At 35.1% G+C, this 21576-nt stretch overlaps 4 protein-coding genes across 5 annotated transcripts; 1 reads left to right on the top strand and 3 right to left on the bottom strand.

Moving 5' to 3' along the window:
• The first annotated feature begins 508 nt into the window (after positions 1 to 508).
• Positions 509 to 5396, top strand: LOC114722467 (potassium channel KAT2). 2 transcript variants are annotated; one of them, XM_028908514.1, is made up of 11 exons: positions 509 to 962; positions 1079 to 1294; positions 1616 to 1771; positions 1887 to 1944; positions 2136 to 2453; positions 3084 to 3323; positions 3407 to 3505; positions 3657 to 3689; positions 3778 to 3963; positions 4191 to 4878; positions 5112 to 5396. In XM_028908514.1, the coding sequence occupies exons 1-11, from the start codon at positions 769 to 771 to the stop codon at positions 5240 to 5242; spliced, it is 2319 nt and encodes a 772-aa protein (XP_028764347.1). In that variant the 5' UTR covers positions 509 to 768; the 3' UTR covers positions 5243 to 5396. The 2 variants fall into 2 exon arrangements, with proteins under 2 accessions (XP_028764347.1, XP_028764339.1); XM_028908506.1 differs by having other exon boundaries at positions 3772 to 3963.
• Positions 5294 to 10501, bottom strand: LOC114722480 (mannosyl-oligosaccharide 1,2-alpha-mannosidase MNS3). Its single transcript, XM_028908526.1, has 6 exons — positions 10243 to 10501; positions 7461 to 8395; positions 6983 to 7244; positions 6362 to 6559; positions 6047 to 6195; positions 5294 to 5913 (listed from the first exon to the last, which is right to left on the bottom strand). Exons 1-6 carry the CDS (start codon positions 10333 to 10335, stop codon positions 5664 to 5666), a joined length of 1887 nt encoding a protein of 628 aa, XP_028764359.1. The 5' UTR covers positions 10336 to 10501; the 3' UTR covers positions 5294 to 5663.
• Positions 10502 to 13622: 3121 nt separating this feature from the next.
• On the bottom strand, positions 13623 to 14317 carry LOC114722457 (uncharacterized). Its single transcript, XM_028908495.1, has 2 exons — positions 13963 to 14317; positions 13623 to 13720 (listed from the first exon to the last, which is right to left on the bottom strand). Exons 1-2 carry the CDS (start codon positions 14315 to 14317, stop codon positions 13623 to 13625), a joined length of 453 nt encoding a protein of 150 aa, XP_028764328.1.
• Positions 14318 to 16780: 2463 nt separating this feature from the next.
• Positions 16781 to 19970, bottom strand: LOC114722499 (uncharacterized). The gene is made up of 4 exons (XM_028908548.1): positions 19706 to 19970; positions 19408 to 19611; positions 18482 to 19045; positions 16781 to 17229 (listed from the first exon to the last, which is right to left on the bottom strand). The coding sequence occupies exons 1-4, from the start codon at positions 19968 to 19970 to the stop codon at positions 16856 to 16858; spliced, it is 1407 nt and encodes a 468-aa protein (XP_028764381.1). The 3' UTR covers positions 16781 to 16855.
• Between the last annotated feature and the right edge of the window lie 1606 nt (positions 19971 to 21576).

Below are 21576 nucleotides of genomic sequence, written 5' to 3'. Positions count from 1 at the left end.
TTCATTTGGATGGCCAAGTTTGATTTTTTTATATTTTTATTTGTTCAAAATAATTATTTTAATATGTATAGAATCTAAAATAGAGATAATCTCTTAACTACTATTTTTTCAAAAAATAGTTTTTTTATTTAAAAATAATTAATTAATTATTTTAAATCTGAACTGTTTAAATCAGATATAGATGGTTTAAATCTGATAAACTTAGGATATTGATCAAGATGATGCGCACTGAAACTGGTTTTTTATGGCTTATGGTTCTGATTGCTTTGCATAAACGGACATCCCATGTTACAACTTACAACTTACAAGTAATTAAGAAGATCCAAGAGAAAACGAGTTAAAATTTGGTTTCTTGTTTGTTGCACATGGGTTACAATGACAACCTCTGCAATAAAACCTTAGTGGTCCACGTGTCATCCATATGTTGAATCCCTACCCACTCTAAAATGGCTGCTGCTCCATATTCGGATATGAAATGGAAATAGTAACTACGCAATCTGTGCCTGAAAAACATGGCCTATATATACTGATGCCGGAACTGCCACTACCTTCACAATATGTACAGCCGGAAACACCATTCACTATATGCATCTTCTTCTTCTTCTTCTTAATTCTTCTTCAAACAAGCTTCCTTCTTTAGTTCTACGGCTCCATCATTTTGAACCCTTTATTTGGCACTGCTAGCTGCATATGCTTCCTGTTTATTCCCTACCAATATATATTCCCAGTATCATTATAATTTAACAGCTTCTACTACAGTCTTGAGGGATGCAAACTCAGAATATGTCATTTTCCTGTGCAAAGAACTTCTTCCAGAGGTTCTGTTTAGATGAAATCAATATGGGAAGTTTTTCTCATAGCAACTTTCTGTCTAATGATCTTCTTCCATCTCTTGGAGCCCAAATGGTGCAGGAAATCAAACTCCGAAGATACATAATCTCCCCTTTCGATCCGAGATATAGGTAATGACTCTCTAGAGCTTAAAGAGAGACAATATATACATAAGTATATATGTATGTATGATAGTGAATATTCTTATGGTACTGTGGTTGCTGCTTATCACGCTCATTATTTACAGGGCTTGGGAGATGATTCTGGTAGTTCTTGTCATTTACTCGGCCTGGATATGCCCCTTTGAGTTTGCCTTTCTGTCTACAAAGCAAGATGCATTGTTCATCATCGACAACGTTGTTGATGGCTTCTTTGCCATTGACATCGTGCTCACATTCTTTGTTGCATATTTAGATAGTCACTCTCACCTCCTTGTTGATGATCCCTGGAAAATTGCGATCAGGTAAATACACAGCTCATTTGGATCCTTTTTCCATAAAAAAATTGAGAAGAAGAACAAGAAAAATGGCACCAAGATTCCTCTTCAAGCTTCCTGTTAATGCTTGTTATCTCATAGAAAGAGAAATCCAATCATATAAGTAATAAGGGTGAGGGTATTTTGGTTAAAATGAACTGTAAAGCATCTTTTGGTTTAGAGTTCTAAACTTTCCAGAATAGAGAAGACCATATAATTAAATTATTTTTTTGAGACATGCATATTACTTAAAGAGGAACGTGAACTTCAAAAACACTTCTTGATATAACTTCAAACTCAAACTCACAGGTACATATCTACCTGGTTTATTTTTGACGTCTGCTCAACAGCACCATTTCAGTCCATCAGCCTTCTCTTCACAAACCATAGCAGTGAGCTTGGCTTTGACCTGCTTAACATGCTTCGGTTATGGCGTCTGAGACGAGTCAGCTCTCTGTTTGCAAGGTTCATCATCATCCATACTCAACTCATGCTCCCGGTGATTTGGTCTTCTGCAACATCTCGAAATTCCAGTCATAAGGATATCACAGTTCTTACTTGCTCCTTTACTTTCTTTCAGACTTGAGAAAGACATTCGCTTTAACTATTTCTGGACCAGGTGCATAAAACTCACTGCCGTAAGCCACTAAAGCTCATATCTTTCATTTCCAAATTCAATTTTGATTGAAATAAACACGTTTCCCTGTACATTGCACAGACTTTGAAGAACAAGTCACACTATTCATAACATTCTATTCAACACTTGGGTAGAGCGCGTCTGGATATAAATTTTATCATGTATATTGATTGACTTATTGATTAATTTCAGGTGACACTGTTTGCTGTTCACTGTGCCGGTTGCTCTTGCTATCTAATTGCAGAGAAGTATCCTGATTCCAAAAGGACCTGGATTGGTGCAACGCAGCCAAATTTCAAAGAAGAAGATCTTTGGGACAGATATGTGACTGCAATATACTGGTCCATTGTAACACTTACCACTACTGGCTACGGGGATTTACATGCTCAAAACCCTGCGGAGATGCTGTTTGATACTGTGTTCATGCTATTCAATTTGGGATTAACATCATACATCATTGGAAACATGACGAACCTTGTGGTTCACTGGACCAGCCACACCAAAACTTTTGTTAGTGCTCTCACCTTTTGCCTCCTCTACTGCTCAATTTATCACTCATCTGCAGAAGTTTGAATTTTTCAAGTATCAGTTCTCTGACAATCGTCATCATACTAGATATTACTTAGACAGCACAGGCACTTCAGAAAAAGAGCCTTGCATGTGTGTTGGACACTTATATTAGACGTTGCATGATACTTTATGGCACTTTAAATCACATGTGAACACTTCAAATTTTGTCGCGCTACAGTGTGTTAGCACAGGTTTCACATGCTTCTTAGCTCAAGAGTTGTTTTGGTATTCAGGGGGTCACCTTAGGCAATCTCATTGATGCACTCTGCAACATCAGCGTAATGATAGTGGAGATTACTCCTTGGGTGTTCTCCAAAAGAATTGGACATAGCATGATAAAAAAGAAAAAGATGCTGTCTCCTCATATCAGCTTAGCTGTTTCTTCTGGGATGACAATACTTGACATTGCACTTAATCCTTCAAACTTAGAAAAGTCCTCCTAACAGTTACCTGACACCCTTTTCTATTTGGCCTTGACTTTAGCAACATCAGAGTTTATAAGTAGAATTCATCTCAAATAAGAGGAACTTTCTTCTGACAACTAACAAGAGTTTGCTCTGAGTGCCACAGAGAGATACGATTAGAGCAGCATCAGAGTTTGCATCAAGGAATCATCTGCCGCATCACCTACAAGATCAAATGTTGTCACACTTATGTCTGAGGTTTAAAACAGAAGGATTGAAACAACAAGAAACATTAAATGCTCTGCCCAAGGCAATTCGTTCAAGCATCGCAAATCATCTCTTCTTTCCTATAGTGAAGGAAGTCTACCTATTCCATGGAGTTTCCCATGACTTCCTTTTCCAACTGGTAAGTATATATCTTCTGAATTTCTATCATCTTGCTTCAATCAACCAAGGTTACGAAGTCTGACGAAGTAACTATAATAACAGGCCTCAGAAATGGAAGCTGAGTATTTTCCACCCAAGGAAGATGTGATACTGCAAAATGAGGTTCCTACAGATTTTTGCGTGCTAGTTTCAGGGGCAGTGGTGAGTTAACTAAACATGGATATTGTTACAGTTGAAAGCCATTAGTTTAGACAATCAGTATTTTATAAATGATGAAGATGATCATGAAGCAAAGGTCTTTCTAAGAATACCTACTAATAAAAGTTACTATTCAAATGACCGATTGTTGCAGGATTTTGTTCGCCAAATGGATGGGTATAATCAAGTATGTTACATCAACCAAACATTTTGTTTTCATTAGAGTACTAGATGACACCACTTTATCTGACTTACTGTTCACATGAAAGATTCAGGTTGTGAGGAAGGCAGTTTTAGGAGAAACATTTGGAGAGATTGGGATATTAACCCACAGGCCACAACCATTCACTATCCGGACTGCAGAGCTCTCTCAAATTTTACGACTCAACAAAACTTCGTTACTGAAGGCTTTTGAAGCTTATCCAGAAGATTCAAAAATCATAATGGATAACCTTGTCATGGTAAATAGGATATAAAACAGCCTCATAAAATGATTACATACATACATATACATATACATACATACATACATACATACATACATACATACATACATACATACATACATACATATATATATATATAAAAGAGATGCATTATTTTAAAAACCAGCAAAAGCAATAACAAAAATAACAGCAATGATATTGGCTACAAAATTGTCCTAACCACTTGTTATTTATACTGACAGAGATTAAAGGGACAAGAAGGCTTGGGCTTTGAGTATCCAAATGCAGAACCTGGACTGGTCCCTCATGGAAAACTGGATGGAGTGAAAGCGAGAGAAAGCTTTTCTCATGCATACACAAACAGTTCACTCCAGGATTCATTAGTCCAAGAAGGAAGGTACAGAAACTTCACAGACTCGGAGATTACATTGCACAAGGTGACAACTGAAAATGGAGTAAGGGATACTCATGCTGTTACATTCAAAGGGCATCCAGAGATGGTTGACATACTTCTAGAAAGAAATGCAAATGCAAAGCACTCGAATTTCGTTGGTTGGAAATCAAAAACTCAGGTGGAACAGCAAGATCACAAGAGCAATTCTAACCTCTTCATTAATTGTGGAGATAGGGAGAGATCAGATGAATATAGAATAGACTTTGAGGAGCCAGATAGGTTAAACCATGTTAGGAACGACACAACCAGAGACAGAAAACATGAAGATCCCAGATCATTTAACTACCCTTTAGAGAGTGTATATAAAAATTCTTATCCGAGCAATCCTAACTGTCCTAGCGATAGAGAAGTGGCTAGATTCAAGAAGAAGAGAGTCACGATTCACTTGATAGGCCAAAGCAGCAGTACTTCACGCGGACAGCGCGGGAAGTTGATTATTCTGCCTGATTCAATACAAGAGCTGCTCAAGATTGCTGGTAAGCTTTGACCTTGAAAGGAATACTACTTTGAACCGATAATTTAGAAATATAGGTGCTTAGAAAGAAAAGGGTCAGCTTTCTCTCTCAATCCCCCCTGCCTTTTTTTGAAAAAGGGAAATCAGATTTCTGAACTTATGGTAGCAAAACTGAAATAACTTGGGGTTGACAAAAATAAATTCCTACTTTGCTTCGTTTCTCACTCTAACTGTTATAAATTTGTGAACCTGCAGAAGAAAAGTTTGCGGGATCAAAACCTACAAGAGTTATTAATACAGAGAAAGCAGAGATAGATGACATAAGCGTCATTCGAGATGGTGATCATCTTTATTGTAGCGATAATGAAAACTTGCAGTCATTATGATACCCATCGAAGGTCAAAACGTGGGTGTGAAGATAGCATGTAATTAACAGGAAGGTAAAAATATAATCATGTATTGACTAGAACGTTATCCAGCCGGAAAATCATTGGAAAATCAGATAATATAATTACAAAAGCTTCTCTTTGTTAGTGATCATTGAAACAAAATTTTACAATCTCATCAATACAAGTGAGGGGAAAAATAAAGTCCAATAACCAAAAGTGTCGGGAGCTGTAATGTTGCAAGATTCGAACACATATTAGCCACATTTTGTGTTCCTTGATATCCCAGCGACTCGATGCCTTTACAACAACAAGTGTTCTTGCTCCGTGTAAGGAATTCACGATTAACTTCGTGCCACTTCATTCTTGGTGGCTAGAAGCTTTCTGTCGATTGAATGCCTTCGCGGCCATAAAAAACATATCATTTCTTCAAATTGATTGGTATAGGATGTGCTTCTGTGTTAAAAACAAATTTATCCAATGGAACAACAGAGCTATCTCCAAAGAGCAAGTATAAATACTTCAGCGTTTCTCCCAGAAAGAAAGTTTCCATTTTGTCTCTTTTGCTAGGAGGGACAGTAGTTACGTCGTCCAGAGAAGTGTATCCACCAGTCTCAACCCTTGTGTATTTCTCAAAGGCTTCGAATATTTCCCAACCCCATTCACGATATCTGTAGCACAATAAATGAGGTCATCAAAGAAATATCAAGACAGAAATATTAAACTTGTGTTCTGGGTTTCTTTGGTATATTCCCAGGATATTTTGTCAATTAAGCCAATACAAAACAGGGAACAGAAGTATACTTTGGATCTCCTGTAATACGGTATAAAACAAATAATGATTCCACAGTCTCAGGTCGCAAAAGATTGTGCCGATCAGCAGGTTTTATTATAATATCATTAATATATTCTGAGCTCTTATTCCCTCCATCAAGACCTTGTTCAGAAAATTCCTGCATAATCAGTCAACTCATCACTTAGCAACGAAAAATATATGTATTATATTTTCTTAGAGAGCACCATCATGCAGAGGGGGGAAAAAATGTATAAGCTGCTCTGCTACAATTGCTTTCATTTTGTAATCAACAAATCAAAATATGTCGTAAAAAACTTGCTAACCTCGGTATGAAAGTAAGCAATTTCTGGAGCCAAACCAGTAGAAGTTACAGAGTACATTTCAAAGCATGTTTTAGCCAGGTCTTCTGCAAGCTTCAAATTTTCCATGTCCTCAAAGTTCAGCACATTGTTTAGCATTGCCTTTTCCTTTGTAAGGCCTTTAGTGGCACCAAGAGCTAAAGTACCAGGCAAGAAACACACCTGCACGGGCAGCAATTATCAACAGAAACATCACCCTATTTTAGAAAAATAGATAAGAAGTTCATAATTGACATTTAGGAATTCTTTTTTTAAAAAAAAAAAATTCTCAACTAAAGGCAGGAGAAAGAAGTATACGTCATTATTGTCAAGGGAGCAAAAAAATTGAAAAATCTGTTTCCTGATAATAACTTTCAGCGAAATACTAATCCATTGTTCAGAAACGTCAGTAAGACATAATATAGTACATATGAAAAAATAAGTTGTAATTTTAAGAAGCCCTTTTGTACTCTTTCTACTTTTTTTTTTTTGATATAAACGTACTCTTTCTACTAGTATAGAGCAAAAAAAGAAACAATTGCCCAGCAACTAAGGAACTAAGTGGACTTTAAGATATGTCAAACATGAAAAGGAGTCAGTGCATACCAGGTGGTCCATTTTTGGACTGAAACCACCATTTAATCCATAAGGCAATTCTCCAACAAAAACTAATCCATTTGGAATTGATTTTCGAACAAGAAGATGCTTAACACCCTTCACTGCTTCCACATACATTTCATACAGGTACGTTGTATTACCCCCAGGACTAGCTCCAGACTGAAGCCACACTTTGATTAAGTACTCATAATAACTATCACCACGAGATCCCAGTCTGATGTTTTCTCCACTAAATTGGCCAGAATGGGGGCTGCATTAAAGTTATAGCCAATATCAATTTTGTGGAAGAAAATCATTAAAAAAAAGGAGAAAAGGGTCTACAATGGCCTGGGCATGTCTGAAAATACAGGTTAAATAAGACATTGAACCCAAAAAAAAAAAAAAAAAAGTTGAGAACTTCAGACGAAAAGTTGTGGTTGAAGAAAGTGAGGCATGTACACTACATAAATCTAATACGTTTCCATACCTAATGTAGATAGGAACCAATCCTTCAACCTTGGGGAGAGTCTTCATGTGATCCAGGGTCTTCATAGCCTCCACACTGTATTTCTGATCACCAGATACCGAACTGAGATAATTGAATTCAAGTTGTACAGTGGAAACTTCAGAAGTACTGCTCAGTCCGCCAGGAGCTGGATGGGCTGAGGAGTCACGCAGAATAACATCAGACAATGGAATAGAAGTTGGACTGGATGTAAAAGCAGAGAGCAGGCGATCAGCTAAATTCTTGGCAATTTCTAGGTAAACAGCTGGTTCAGGTCCTGCATTTGTCAAGTTCATTCCTTTCTCCCCACCTCTTAGATGATATGCACTTAAAAGCCCTCCTAAAACACGGATTGTAGTTTCAAACAAATTTACTTGGCCCTTCTCACTGATCCGTTTAGAAAGGTGTGCTTCAACCCAGGATCCTGCTTCGGCAATCACTTCATCAATGCCCATTATCATGGCCGTATCAAGGGTATCAACCACTGTGGCACCTAGTCCTCCTAATCCATCAACTCCATGCTGGCTAAGCGGCATAAGTTCATCAAAACCCATAGCATATTTTTTATAGCCAGACCATGCATGAACAAAAGCATCCTTGACTTTTTGTTGCCTGGCAGTCCATATTGATCCAACATCTTGTTTTCCGTGACCAATATTATCCGGTGGTAATCTAGGAGGAAGCCTTGGAGGTCGTCTCAAGAGGCTTTTTAGTGTGATTCCACCCCTGGTGATGAGGTTACCTTCACCTTTTCTGTCACCAATTGCTTGATTATCAGAAACAACAGGACTGGGGCTTGTGTGAGTCAGCATAACATATGCTAAACCAAATACCAGCAGTAAAAGCAGGAACTTTCCCGTGCTACAACTAGTACAATCACGCTTTAAATTGCTAGTGGCCAAGCTCTGACTAAAGGCCTGGAAAATCAAGACGCAGTAAATCCCTTTTCCTTTAAATACTATGGCATAGAAAATCATTAATTTAAAAGTAGTGAGCTGATATTCATAGAACAACTGAAGATTAAATGTTATATATCAGAGAAAGGGCAAAAATAAATGGGCATAAAAAAGATGAAAAATCAATAGGTACTGCTTATTTTTCTTTTTATTCTTGAGAAGTTTAAACAGGAACTTTACATGTGATGCATCTTTTTCTACCATGCATGATCAATTATACTAGAAACTAAGGTCAAAGATTACCATTTCAATAAGGTTAAGCCGATACCAAGTCATGAACACGAAACACATATTTGATCATATTTTGCAATCTAAAGAGGTAAACTAATAATCCTTGTAAAATTTGAAAAACAGTTCCCATAGTCTCAAAGTTTTATCATTCTTTTTACACAACAAATATTGGATCAGCAACAACGGTTACCTTCAATATTTTATGATCCATTTCAAATAACCACTCACCATTAGAACCATGGCAGAAAAATATACTTATTCACTGAAATTTCTGCTCCTCATGCCTGATATAATTTACACAGGACACTTAATATTATATCCATGACACATCTTTATGGGAAATAAGAATTGATATATTTTGAGGAAACTAAGCTTACTTTTATATTTTATTTTATTTACTTTCTGTTCTAGCTTGCAAGTAATATTTTCTTATGTTTTATGTTTTTAGACTTATCATATGATATTTTGGCTGAAACCCTAGGATATTATTGTGTTTTCCTTCATGTGGAGGAAATCTCACTTTATAAATAGCAGCTAGGCAACACTTGTACTCAGATGATAATGAAACGAAATTTAATATGGTTTAGCTACTCTCTATCCCCTTGTTTTCAATCTCTTCTCCATTCCTTCCTATTCCCCTCAAGTTCTTCATATCCCCCCTCCTCCTGGTCTTATAGCCCTCTTCATTTCTAAGCTCAATCTCCCTCCTACGTTATGTGTATCCTCTCCCCCATCATCACTGTTCTGCTGCCCCCTTTTGCATCTGTGCAAGTGTGTGAGAGTGAGTGTTGCATCACATCTCCATTGAAAAAGCAATGCAAATAAGAATCAGAAGTCATGGGCAAAAGATCAGATTATACAAATCAACATTTAGATCAAAGAAAAGAATGCGCTCTGCCAAGTTTTAAACGGATTTACGCGTTAAAGCAACCTTAGTCCAAAAAGTGTTTCTAACTGCTCTAGAAAAATAGAAACTTATCTAGAGTGACCCAAATCGAACATAGCCTAATTGAGAAAATTAATCTTTGATTCTGGGGGTTATATTTTCATTTCATTTGGCACCAAAAATTCGTATGTATCAACCAAAACAACTACAACTCTAAAAGGCAAAACAAAATCAGGCTTAAACAGAATAAGGCAAATAAGATGCAAGATGCTTTCATGTCAGTAACTTAAAAATCATGCTTTCACTCTCCTAGACAAGTACCAATAATTAGATTTTCAATAGGGCCAGCAAGCTTAGCTAGTGTACGTCAATCAGTCACAAGTTTCATGTAACTCAGCTGAGCTTAAAAGATTTCATTTTGAGAACCAAAATCAAGATATCTAGAAAATTTCTGCATTAATACAATAAGCCTCTAATCAAATTCCATTGTAAAACTTGAAAAACTATTGTCCACCCACCCAGGTTGACATCAATCGAAATTTTATCGCTGCAAATTATACAAACACCACCAATACAGAATCCAACCACAATATATATAGCTATCATCCATCAAATTCTGGGTCCCATTCAAATTTAACATAACTAACTTTCCAGATGATTTCCAAGCTAAGATCTAATTTCCTGGAGGTACCTTGAAGAATGAACGGTGGCGAAACTTGGCGTTGTCATAGTCAATATCTTTATTCGTGTAGGGCAGCCTCTTCGACATGCTCGATCCGATCATTGAGCTGGGCTCGGCTTCAGTGATTCAGCGAATCAAGCCTGAAGCTTCCTGAAATGGATCGAAACCTGAAGGGAAGTTGGAGAGTGAATCCAACGAGAAAGTGAAGAGAATTGTGGGCGGAAAATACGATCGTCCAGAATGCTACGGAGCATTGAGAGAGGGACGGAGGGAATTTGTTTTCCGGGTTCGTTGATGCGAAGTAATACGAGGGAGGACCTTCAAGACTTACGCGTCTTACGATGCTCTCTCAATCAAAATAGATTTGACTTCATAAACACTACAACTGTCACAACCAATTAACCATAATTCTTCGAGAAAATGACCCCAAAAAAAAGTTAAAAATTTGTAAATACTATCTTATAAGAGTTGGTTAACTAATTTGAAGAGATTAAAAAAATAAGTTAAGTTAGTTATTTGTGATAAATAGATGTTGTCTTTCCTAAAATATCTTCGCTAATCAAGTGTATTGGCTAAAATTATCATTATTAGAAGGATTTCTTTGAGAAAAAATGGATAAATATGAGAAAAAATTAGGGTGGGATCTTATATTTAAGATCAAAATAAAATTTAAATAAGATTTTATATTAAGGATTAGAGGTGGTATCAAATAAAAAAGATGTCAACAAAAACTTATTTTCGTTTACAAATTTAGTATTGTCAACACTAAATAAAGTATAGTTACCAAACCTGGAATTTAGTAATTTCCAACTTCTTCTTTTTTTTTAATTCTCCCTAATTCTTTTCTAATTCTTTTAATATCTATTACTACTTAGTTTGAGTTTTTCTGCCAAAAAAACTTGAATTTATCACTTCAGACTTAAAAGGTCTTCTTGACTTATTTCATATTTTTTCATCATTTCCCGCAAAAAAATATTTTTTCATAATTTGTTATGATGTTTGTTAATTATAACCATTATGACTTATTTCAGAAACCATAACATAAGTTGCATGTATTTTATTAACAATTTGAATGATTTTTTTGTATAATTAAAAATAATTATGGTATATATAATAATTATGTTGATTATATTACACATTAAATCTATTTGATTTTATGATTAATGACAATTAACCTTATGCTTATTGTTAGAACTCAGGAGCAAGCTCAGAGACTCCACCGCTCCGTTTGCTCAATTTTTAGTTTTCAACTGAGATTTTTTTCCAGCATTTGTTTCTTCTGCAGCTTTTATATTTCATTTGTCTTATACTCAACCCTTTTCTTACTAAAGGAAATGACAATTTTATTTAAAAAAATTGAAAACAAATCTGAAAATGAAATTACTTATAGTATAAGCAAAGCGAGTTCCAACAATAAAATTCTTCAGCCCTGTAACCTTACCATTCAATGTATATATTTTAAAATTTAAATATAAATAATAGAAAATTAAATATAAAAAAAACCATAATCAAAATTATACTGCTTTCCTGTCAGTCTTCAGACTTCAATTGTCCCCTATAATAGTGTGCAATTTTTAAAAATAGTAATTTTATATCTTCCTTGCAATCGTGTCCGCAGGTGCGACTGGCTTGACATAAATTAAGAACCAAATATCTTGAAGCGATTAATTGATAATAAACCAAAAATGAAATAAAAATTACATTGAACTATAAAACAAGAAGCTAATTTAAGACCAAACCACTAAGAGCGAATCATGATCGCTCTTCAAAAACTTGGACGACCAAAATATATATATATATATAAAGACACACACACACACAATCACGCACGGGCTTTGGAGCCTGCTTTGCAAAAAAGTGGAAAAGCTAAACTAACTTATTGTTTACATGAAGGTTAAAAGAAGGGAAATTGCAAAAAAAAAAAAGACCCTTCAATATAGCAAATAAGGACCTGATTTCATTTTTGCAAATATGAAATCATGAGAAAATATCTAAAATACCCCTCAAAAAAATAACATGTTGACTATGAAAAATGATTTATTTTAGTGAATAACAATTTTAGTAAGCCAAATCACAACTTGACTGAGAGTATGCCAAATACCGAGTTGACTATAGGAAATGACAAGTTCGTTTTAGCGAATGACGACTTCAGTAGATCAAATCACAATTTAACTAAAGAGTATTTTAGACATTTCACCCATATTTTATAGTTACAAAAGTAAGACCCAGTCCTTATTTGCTATTTTTCAAATTTAAGGTTCCAAATCATAATTTTACATATTAAGGGGTTTTCATTTGCAATTTCGCTAAAAAGAAAACCCAAAAAGACACTGCCTAGGAGATATGTGGGCTTTAAATTTGAAGCCAGAGTCGAATTTAAACCTTGCAGGCCTTTTCAAAACTCCAAGAAAGGCCCAAATAAAAAAGGTCTGTTTTTGGATAAAATAGAAAATGGCTTAAATTTAGCTCATCACAATTCACAAATAGTGTTTCCTCCCTTCCCACTTCACAAATAATACCAAAAGGAGTTCGTTCTGGTAAAAAAAAAAAAAAAACTAATTTCTCATAACATGATGAATATCAAAAGATTGCTTCTAATAGATAATATTTGTGCCTAGAGAGAAAAATTTAGCTTATTGTTTTAAGGTTTCTTGTGTATTAAAATAGCATCCTTCCAAGTGAAATTTCCTTAATTCAATCTGCTGACATTTGTAGCTCCTCATTTCTTTCTCCCTTATTTTTTAATGCTAATTTTTCTTTCTGGCAATCTAATATATGATATTACCAATTAACTTGGATTCAAGTTGGATTGGTTCCCGTTCGGAGAAAACCCGCTTCCCTTAAACCTAATTAAGTTTGAATTTAACATAGTTAGATGAAAGAGCTCAGCTACCAACTTGACCACTGCGTTACTTTGCATGGATACATAACTCTGCAATATCATGCATTACATGAAACTTAAGGAATAATTCAAACAATTCATATTCATATTCAATGATTTATGAATGTAATTTATTATAACTTTTATATTTTATGATGATAGATTATACTATTTGATTAGCGACCTTTAGTCAGGACAAAAGTACTTTTCACACAAATATCATGGTTCAAGCATGGAAACTGATACCTAACATTTCATATTATTATAATCAAATTAATATTTTTCCCCAAATTTTAAAAAGTAGTTACAACAACATATTTTCTGACTTGCAAGAGAAGGGGGGAAAAAACCTAACATAATTCACTTAGAAAAACCCTAACATATCTCAAATCAAGTTCCACTGTTCCAGTATTCCACTTTCAATTTTTTCACCTTGACCAACTAGTATTTTTACTTGCCTTTTTTGTTCTGTTTACACATGTGTGTCGTGCTGACAACAAGGAAGCCATTAAAGCTCCAATGATATTTCAGAAACAATTGCCAAGGCAGGAGATGTTGGGAAGCCACCATCATCTTCAGGAACAGTGAGTTCTTCATAGATGGTTTCTGCAAATAAATGTGTTATGCTCAAATATCTTCAAGAATAATGAGCTTCCTCTTTTTCTTGTTCCTGGATGCACTAAATCTCAATCAACTTTTGTCCTTAGAGACCTGACTAGACTGGTGTCTACATCGCATGCTAGCATTTTCCTATTTCTTTCCTTCTTCCTTCTCATTCTTCTCGCCATCGAAAGCGGAAATGGAAAACGTCTTTGATAAGCCAGAGGGATTGGCGAACGTGATCTTACCGGAATCGTCATCGTCGATTGAGATATCAGCGATCGTGACCCAGATGAAAAATTCCCTGGTCTTTACTCCGGTCACCCGCCGCATTCGGTGCTCCTCCAAGAACGCCGTCACCTCCGGTTCGTACGAAACGACTCGTCCGATGCGCTGGAACCGGTGCTCCTTCTTCCGCTTCTGCTTCAACCACACGAACCCCGTGACGCGGTTGTGCCCCACCTCTACGATGTCCTCCAACGGAAGCAAGCCTGCCGGTAGGCAGAATTCGCCGAGCAGGTCGCGAGATTTCTTCTTGCAGATTGCTTCGCCATGGTAGACCTCAGCATCGTCTCTGTGACGTGCTATATGTTGGCTCGTCATTTCGAATTTGAATAACAATGCTGCAAATGATCGGGAACGAAAATGTGATCTGAGCGTGGGAATGAATGATAGATGAGGGAATTTCAGTTAGGGTTGGGGAATTCGGGAGGGAGAATCTGGGGGAGAAACGAAACCGTGCGGGATCGGGTGGGCTAAGAATAGTGAACAACGTGTGAGATTATTTTTGGAAAGCTGGTGATTATAGTAAAAGTCGGTCACACATATATTGATGGTCAAAAACCAGTCAACAAAATTCTTCCAAATGTTGTGAGATGTGGCATGTTGATGTGCGATTCTAGGTATCATGCAATCCTTTTGAAACGGACTTGGAACATCGATTGAAGGTGACTTTTTAATTCAAAATTGCTCTCTGGAATGCAAGTTTGCAAGAGCTTTACGGTTTGTTTCAATTCAGAGAAACCAGCAAGATGAGTCAATCCACAAACGTCACCAATAAGTGGATATAGCTGACCCGGGGCTAAGGCCAAAGGATATTTTTGTTTTTAGTAAGGAGCAACCGAGATAAAATTCTCACGTACATGCATAGCAAAATTGCTTCTAAAAGTTGCTTCAATGATACCATTTTCTCTACATTGTAAGTTATTTGTAGGGAAAGTTTTTGTCCCAAGTGTAAATTACTTTTAATATATTTAATACTCCTCCGGTCCTTAATATATGACCCAATTGTTGAGTTGGTTTTGGTTCTGAGTATTTATCAATTTTTTCTAAATTACCCCTATGGATACTCTCCCAACCATAATCAAGTAGAAGAGGGAGAGAAGGTACTAAGAAAGATGATTATGGTATTTTAGGAAAAACGTATCATATTTCTTATAATTAACGAACTTACCTAACTTCTTTAATGTAGTCAAATTAGTTAAATGGGTCTTATATTAAGGACTGGAGGGGTACTTATTTTTTAATTTTATCTTTATTTAATTCTGATTGAAAGGAGAAAAAGAATGGAGAAATATGAAAATGATTTGTCAATATAAAGATAGAGAAAACCTTCAATAAGCATAAAATTAAAAAAAAATTTATCAATTTAATACATTCCTTAGCAATATGAAATATATTGTAAGTAACTTATATTAAGGATGGGAATTGTACTTTTGATAATATTCAATTGAATGAATTACATGGTTTAAAAATATTATCAATATTAATTAAAAGTAATAATTATGTTAAAAATATACTTTTTTTTCCTAAATAAGAGTGAAGGTGAGTGATAGAGATGATGAAGCAAAAAAAAAAAAAAAAAGAGAATATGTGAAAAGAGATAATGCAATTAATTAGAGGTAAAATTGTGAAAAATGTATTTAGTATTTAGATAATTCAAAACTGGAATTTATAAATAAGGACCGGACGAATTTAAAATTTTGAATCTTATAAAAAAAAGAAGAAGACAAAAGTACACTAGATTGGCCGCAGTAACAAAATAATCAAGAAAATTGCGCTGGAAAATGTGAATTCCGTCGGATAAAAATTTGTATGACTGATCAATTTGTATTTTGTACTAAATACGTGCAAGAGCTCGAATTAGTCACAAATCTACCCCAAATGTGCTATTTTGTTGGTAGTGGCTAAGAGTCTGTGGTGAGGAAATAATTAAAGCCCCAGTAAAATATTCAAGTAACACCGTTTTGCATAATCTGTTTAACTTAACATATTTCTCAAATTAGTTTTAAATTATCAAATGCAGAACATTTTAGGGTGCACAATGTTAGTTATCCAGTTACGATTAATATATGTGATAGGAGAATTTTCACATAATTGATATAAGAAATTTGACATAAATATTTTTTTTTCTTACCTGTTAGTCCGATATTTTCAGTTCCCACTGATTCACCCAATTTGACTGGTTGGTGGTCGATTCTTACTCTCCCAATTTTTTCACGTCATTTTGAGCCAGAGCCCATACATGTGACACATTCGATCCAATTTTCGGAAACGTTAGTCTTCGTAACCACTTCTTGTACTTACAAATTCAAAATAAAAGAAGCTTATTGTTTCGGAATAACTCACTCAACGATAAAAACCATCAAATACTCACAAAAAAATCAAATAAAAAAAATATTGCAATGCCAAGCTCTGCTCTGTCACCGTTAACTCTAAGTCAATGCTCATAACTAGAAAAAAAAAAAAGACGGGTTTATATAATTAATAATATAAATGGATTACAGGCATGAACCATGAATCATCTAATAATAAATTAATTCACTATTCTACCTCCCCTTTACATCAAAAACCATCAACTAGGAAAAGGAATCCAGCCAAGAGAATATATAGAAAAGAATAAATACAAAAGAGCAAAAGACCAGAAAGTTCCTGCTAACCTGTCCCAAGCTGGCAGCTTTAATATTTCTTCATGAAATGAAAGACAGATTCTCTCCTACTCTCTTTTTTAAAGTATTGGACTCCGTCTATGATTTTAACACTTTGTCAAAAGACAAACCCAATAATTAGGCTCCCCTATTTCTTCCTTATCCTTCGCTTTACTCTGTATAAACAAATAATAATCATATTATTATTCTGTCCTTAACTTTTGGGTATCAATCGTGGGGATTCACCCCACATTGTGATTAGATAGTTGGAGCATCCGCCGCCAGACGCTCCATTTTCAAACAGCGTGTCTGACTCTGCTCTGTGGGATCCTTTAGTGCTGGGCATTTTGGTGGCAGTTTTGGCCACTTCAAGGTGCTTCAGGTTGTGTCTGAATTCTATGGCCACCTGCTCAAAAACTTCTACCTCGAACATGTTCACTCTCATTTTGGGTCTCATGTTATCTCTCACAAAGGCAAAGGCCAATTGGTCCCTTGGGTTAAATGCCTCCAACTCGTTGAACATGAGGCAAGAGAACAGGTTACTGCGCATCCCATGCTTCCTCAGGATCAGAGCACTGTCTGGAACATCTGCCTCAGAACCAATAAAGGAAAAGGTTTTTTTAAGCTTTGTTACAAATACGAGACATGTCATTAGACAATGTGTAATTTTTGTATCATTGCATTGCATAATTTGCGGTACGATATACTCTTCTAGTCTTAAACATAAGACGCTTTTTGTAGTGTAATTTGCACTACAAAAATATTTTAGGACCGGGAGAGCACCTAATTTTGGGTGCAGATTTACTTTCCCTTTATCTGATAGAGACATGAGAAACCCATGTGTGGGGATGGCAGAAGATAGAACGCAATAAATAAATAAAAAAAAGTGCCATGCAGAGGCGACATTGAACCCAACAAGGAACCTCTGAAAAAGGAGAAAATGAACGTCGCATGTGATACCCGCATCCCCCAACCCTATGTTCTAAGAACTGTGCTACTGTGACTTAAATGCCAATATATAATCCAAAGGCTCTTTGGTTTAGGACCACACACTCCAGAGGCAGTGGCACAACTACTTTGGGACCATGAATATCATCTACACATTTATTGTGACGTGATCGTTGAGATTTGACTCAAACCTTCTCCCTACTTCATTTCTAATTTTTCCCCTCAAGTTCATACTGTGAAAGATGAAACCCCACATATTATTCTCAGGTCTATGACTTAAATTAGACCTTCCTTAGACGAGCCTTCCCCAATAGAGACTTTCATTATTTTTGTATACATTTGTCAACGGCTTAATAAGGCTTTCCACGTTCCTTGAAACAATCATCTATCATCTAGATGCTGGGTTGGAACTTGATTAGTTATTACAAAAATTAAGCGCACTATGCAACACAACTCCCAAAACCATCACTAAAATAATCACTAATAAACCAGTTCTAAATAGATTACTGTAAAGGAATGTCTTATGCTTTTATTAAAAAAATTTAATAATAAACATTATTAAAAAGAGGTAGAGAAAGACTGAAAAGAACTCTCAATGATATCATTGAACCAGATCTTCTGATTAACAACATATCTAAGGATTTGATTATTGATAGAATATAATAGCGTTGTGCAATTCATATAGCCAACCCCATTTAGTAGGATAAGGCTTGTTGTTGTTGTAAACATTATTAACAAATTAGTTTTGGTATGATTGGTAAAATGTCTTTGAATTCTGGGAGTCTAAATCTCAGATTTGAGTTTTTGCGCTTAGCCTTGCATTGGGAGGAATTGAAACTAAACTAAATTTTCTTGCACTGTAACAGTTCTATTGCTGAGGCCAAAAGCATACCTGAGGCATAAGGAAGCTTGCTGGGACTCCATGGCTGTAATCCATTTTCACAGTAAGTCTCCATTTGCATCTTCAAGGCATTGACATCCCACCATTTCTTCCACCTTGCAGTAGCCATTGCTTCTTCAATGGTGTGAGTATAATATGGGTGTTTTGATATCGCCATGTCTGCATTCTCATTTATAACAAGCGAATGAATCAACAACAATGGATCAACCGTTAATTGTAGTTTTGCATCTATCCAAATGCTGAATATCGAATTCGGGAACAATCTATGGACTAAGAATTTAGGTATAACTCCATTCATTGCTGGGTTCTGATACAAGTTTTGGCTTGAAACCTTCACGATCCTCCATACACCTATCTTGTATTCACTGGATTGTGTTGAATTCAGAAGTCCATGGTGTTTAAGCCCCTTTAGAGTAACATCATCTACGAACATGAAGAAACATACAAAGTCCATTGTTTTTGATCCAAGGCCTCTTGGCTGCCGGATTTTGTCATGATCATTGAAGACTGCTGATACTACAACCACTCTATCACATTTCTCCATGGCAATTCGATCTGAATAAAGAGACAGAACATCAACGTTCAATTTAGAACCATATTAACTTCATGACCCACAGAAAGAAAATGAATTCTGGAAAAATTGATTTTCAGTATCAGTGAGGTTCAAAAGCAATTCTCAACAAGCATAATTCCGCCTAACAGAACAATTCATTATTTGAATGGTGAAGTTCTTTTAGTGGTGGAAAAATAAAAATTCACAGCATATCAGTCTCTTGGTGTGTCACTGATTTTAAGGACTAAAGCCAACTGAACATCAAAATTCAGGAAGCAGCTATTCAATGGAATTCAGACACGCTGAAACGAAGAACTGACAGAAGGAAAACACGGGAATGCAGACAGTTTAACGGGGAACTTACCAGAATCACTTACTGGGAAATCTTTCAGAAAACCACAGGGAATTTCGGTATTATCGCTTTGGTGATCGAAATAAGAAAACCTCTTGTATGTACTGAAGTTCCCTCCAAAGCTATCCGTATTACCCTGCATATACCTCAGAACACACGAGGAAGACGGAGAGTTCTTGCCGTAATTCTCAATTACCTTCAAAACATCCCAGTAATCTGAATTCAAAGAACCAAGATCCATCAACCTAAATTCACTATTTCAATAAAAGTTAAATCCAACAACTCAGTTCATAGAAATCATGGTCCATACCAGAAAACTTAATTGGAGAAGAGCAGGTAGAGCGGGTTGTTGGAATCGCATACTTGTGCTCTCCATAAGATGAAGGGTAGGAATACAAAGAAGACAAAATAGGATCATTGGAGGGAGACGATGACGTGAAGAAGCATTGTTTGGATTGAGAGAAAGTGAAGTAAAGAGAGGCAAAGAGATAAAGCAGAGAGAAACAGAGGAGCTTTGATTGGAAGATGAAGAAAAGAGGTTTGAAAGAGGAGGTTGGTGTAATTGGGTTGCCCATGATGAAGCAAATGAATTTCTGGGGAAATGCTGAATTGAATTTGATTTGATTTTCATCTCAGAGTGAAGAGTGATTCGTATAAAGTGGTTGATGACGATTATTGATCTTGAGTGATTGTGAAAAAAGGAGGAGGGATTGTTGAAGCTTTCAGTTGCTCGTGAATTTTCACAATGCGGATTGTCACCGAGTCGAAAGTGGGACCCTCATGCAAACCTAATGCCAAACCGAACTTTTGGACTCGTCTAGCATTTCGTGAGCGAAAAAATAAAGGAAAAAATGTTACCATTAATTAATTAATCGTTTTTGGAATTAAGCTGCAACTTGCTTCCTCAACTAATTTTTTATATGTATTCAACATTTTAAAATATATTTTTGATATATTTAATATCTTAAAATATTTTTTTAGGTACATCTAATACATTAAATTATATTTTGATGCATCCTATACTGTTAAGAATTTTTTTAAATACATCCAATATTCCAAATTATTGTTTGGTGCATTCATCACCATAAATTGTTAAGTACAAAAATTACATTAGAAATATTTTAAAGCTCTGAATGCATTTAAAAAAAACTTTAGAGAGTTAAATGCATCATTAAATACTTCAAGGTATTAGATACGTCTGAAAAAATATTTTAAAATACTAGTTTACCTTAACCTCTTATCTTTTTATAAAGAAAAAATTACAATGAGATTTCAAAAAAAAAAATTAAAAAATTTCAATAACAGCTTAAGCAGTTTATAATGACAAGTTTTAAAATAAGAAATGACAATTTTTCAGACTTATTTTGTAATTTTTTTTTAGGATCTCATTATAATTCTTTTTTTTTTTTATAAATGAAAACTTTAAGTGAGTTGAAGGCTGCATTACTGACATTCAAAAAAACTTGTAGATCATTATCAACAAAATTTCTACATTGATAGTGATATCAAACCTACCCTAAATTAAATTAACTGAAATATTAATATTTTACTAACAAGGTTGGTTTTAATTAAAACATACTACTTTGAGATTAAACTTGTACCATAAATGCAAAAAAATTACTCCTTCCCCCATCAAAAATATGTAGAACTAATTTATCATAAGGTATTTTGACCCACAAAAAAAAAAAATTCATCATAAGGTAAAAGGATCATTAATGATCGATTTCTAAGTTACATTAAATATGAATTAATTCTGATTCCCAACTCTTTTAGTAATGCTTAAAAAAAAATCATTTAACAAAAATGTCTTGATTCACACACAAGTTGAAAATTCTAAATTTCCCTGTTAAATTTTCGGAAACTAAGTTGACAATTTTGGAAGTTCTAAATTAAACAGTCTTGAGTAACATTTGTTGCTTTATTTTGATTTTGGCCCAAAAAAAATATAAGACACAAAAAACTTGGGATTTGTTTTTTGGTTAAAAAAATGAGACAAATAGGGAGAATTAGTATAGTGATGTAAGGCTTCATTAAATCTTTTTAGGTCTCGAGTTTGAGCCTCTGAAAAATTACCTTTGTAGGAAGGAAAAATTATAAATCTTGAACAGATTAGCTGAATAATATATTTAAAAAAAAACAAAAACAAATGGCCCACTACCACCTGCACAGAAATGCGGGAAA

Source organism: Neltuma alba, unplaced genomic scaffold (genome assembly GCF_004799145.2).
Source record: "Neltuma alba isolate B1F8T4 unplaced genomic scaffold, ASM479914v2 tig00002353_pilon, whole genome shotgun sequence".
Lineage (NCBI taxonomy): Eukaryota > Viridiplantae > Streptophyta > Magnoliopsida > Fabales > Fabaceae > Neltuma > Neltuma alba.
The sequence above is the reverse complement of the archived record's forward strand: the minus strand, read 5'-3'. Positions and strand labels throughout refer to the sequence as shown.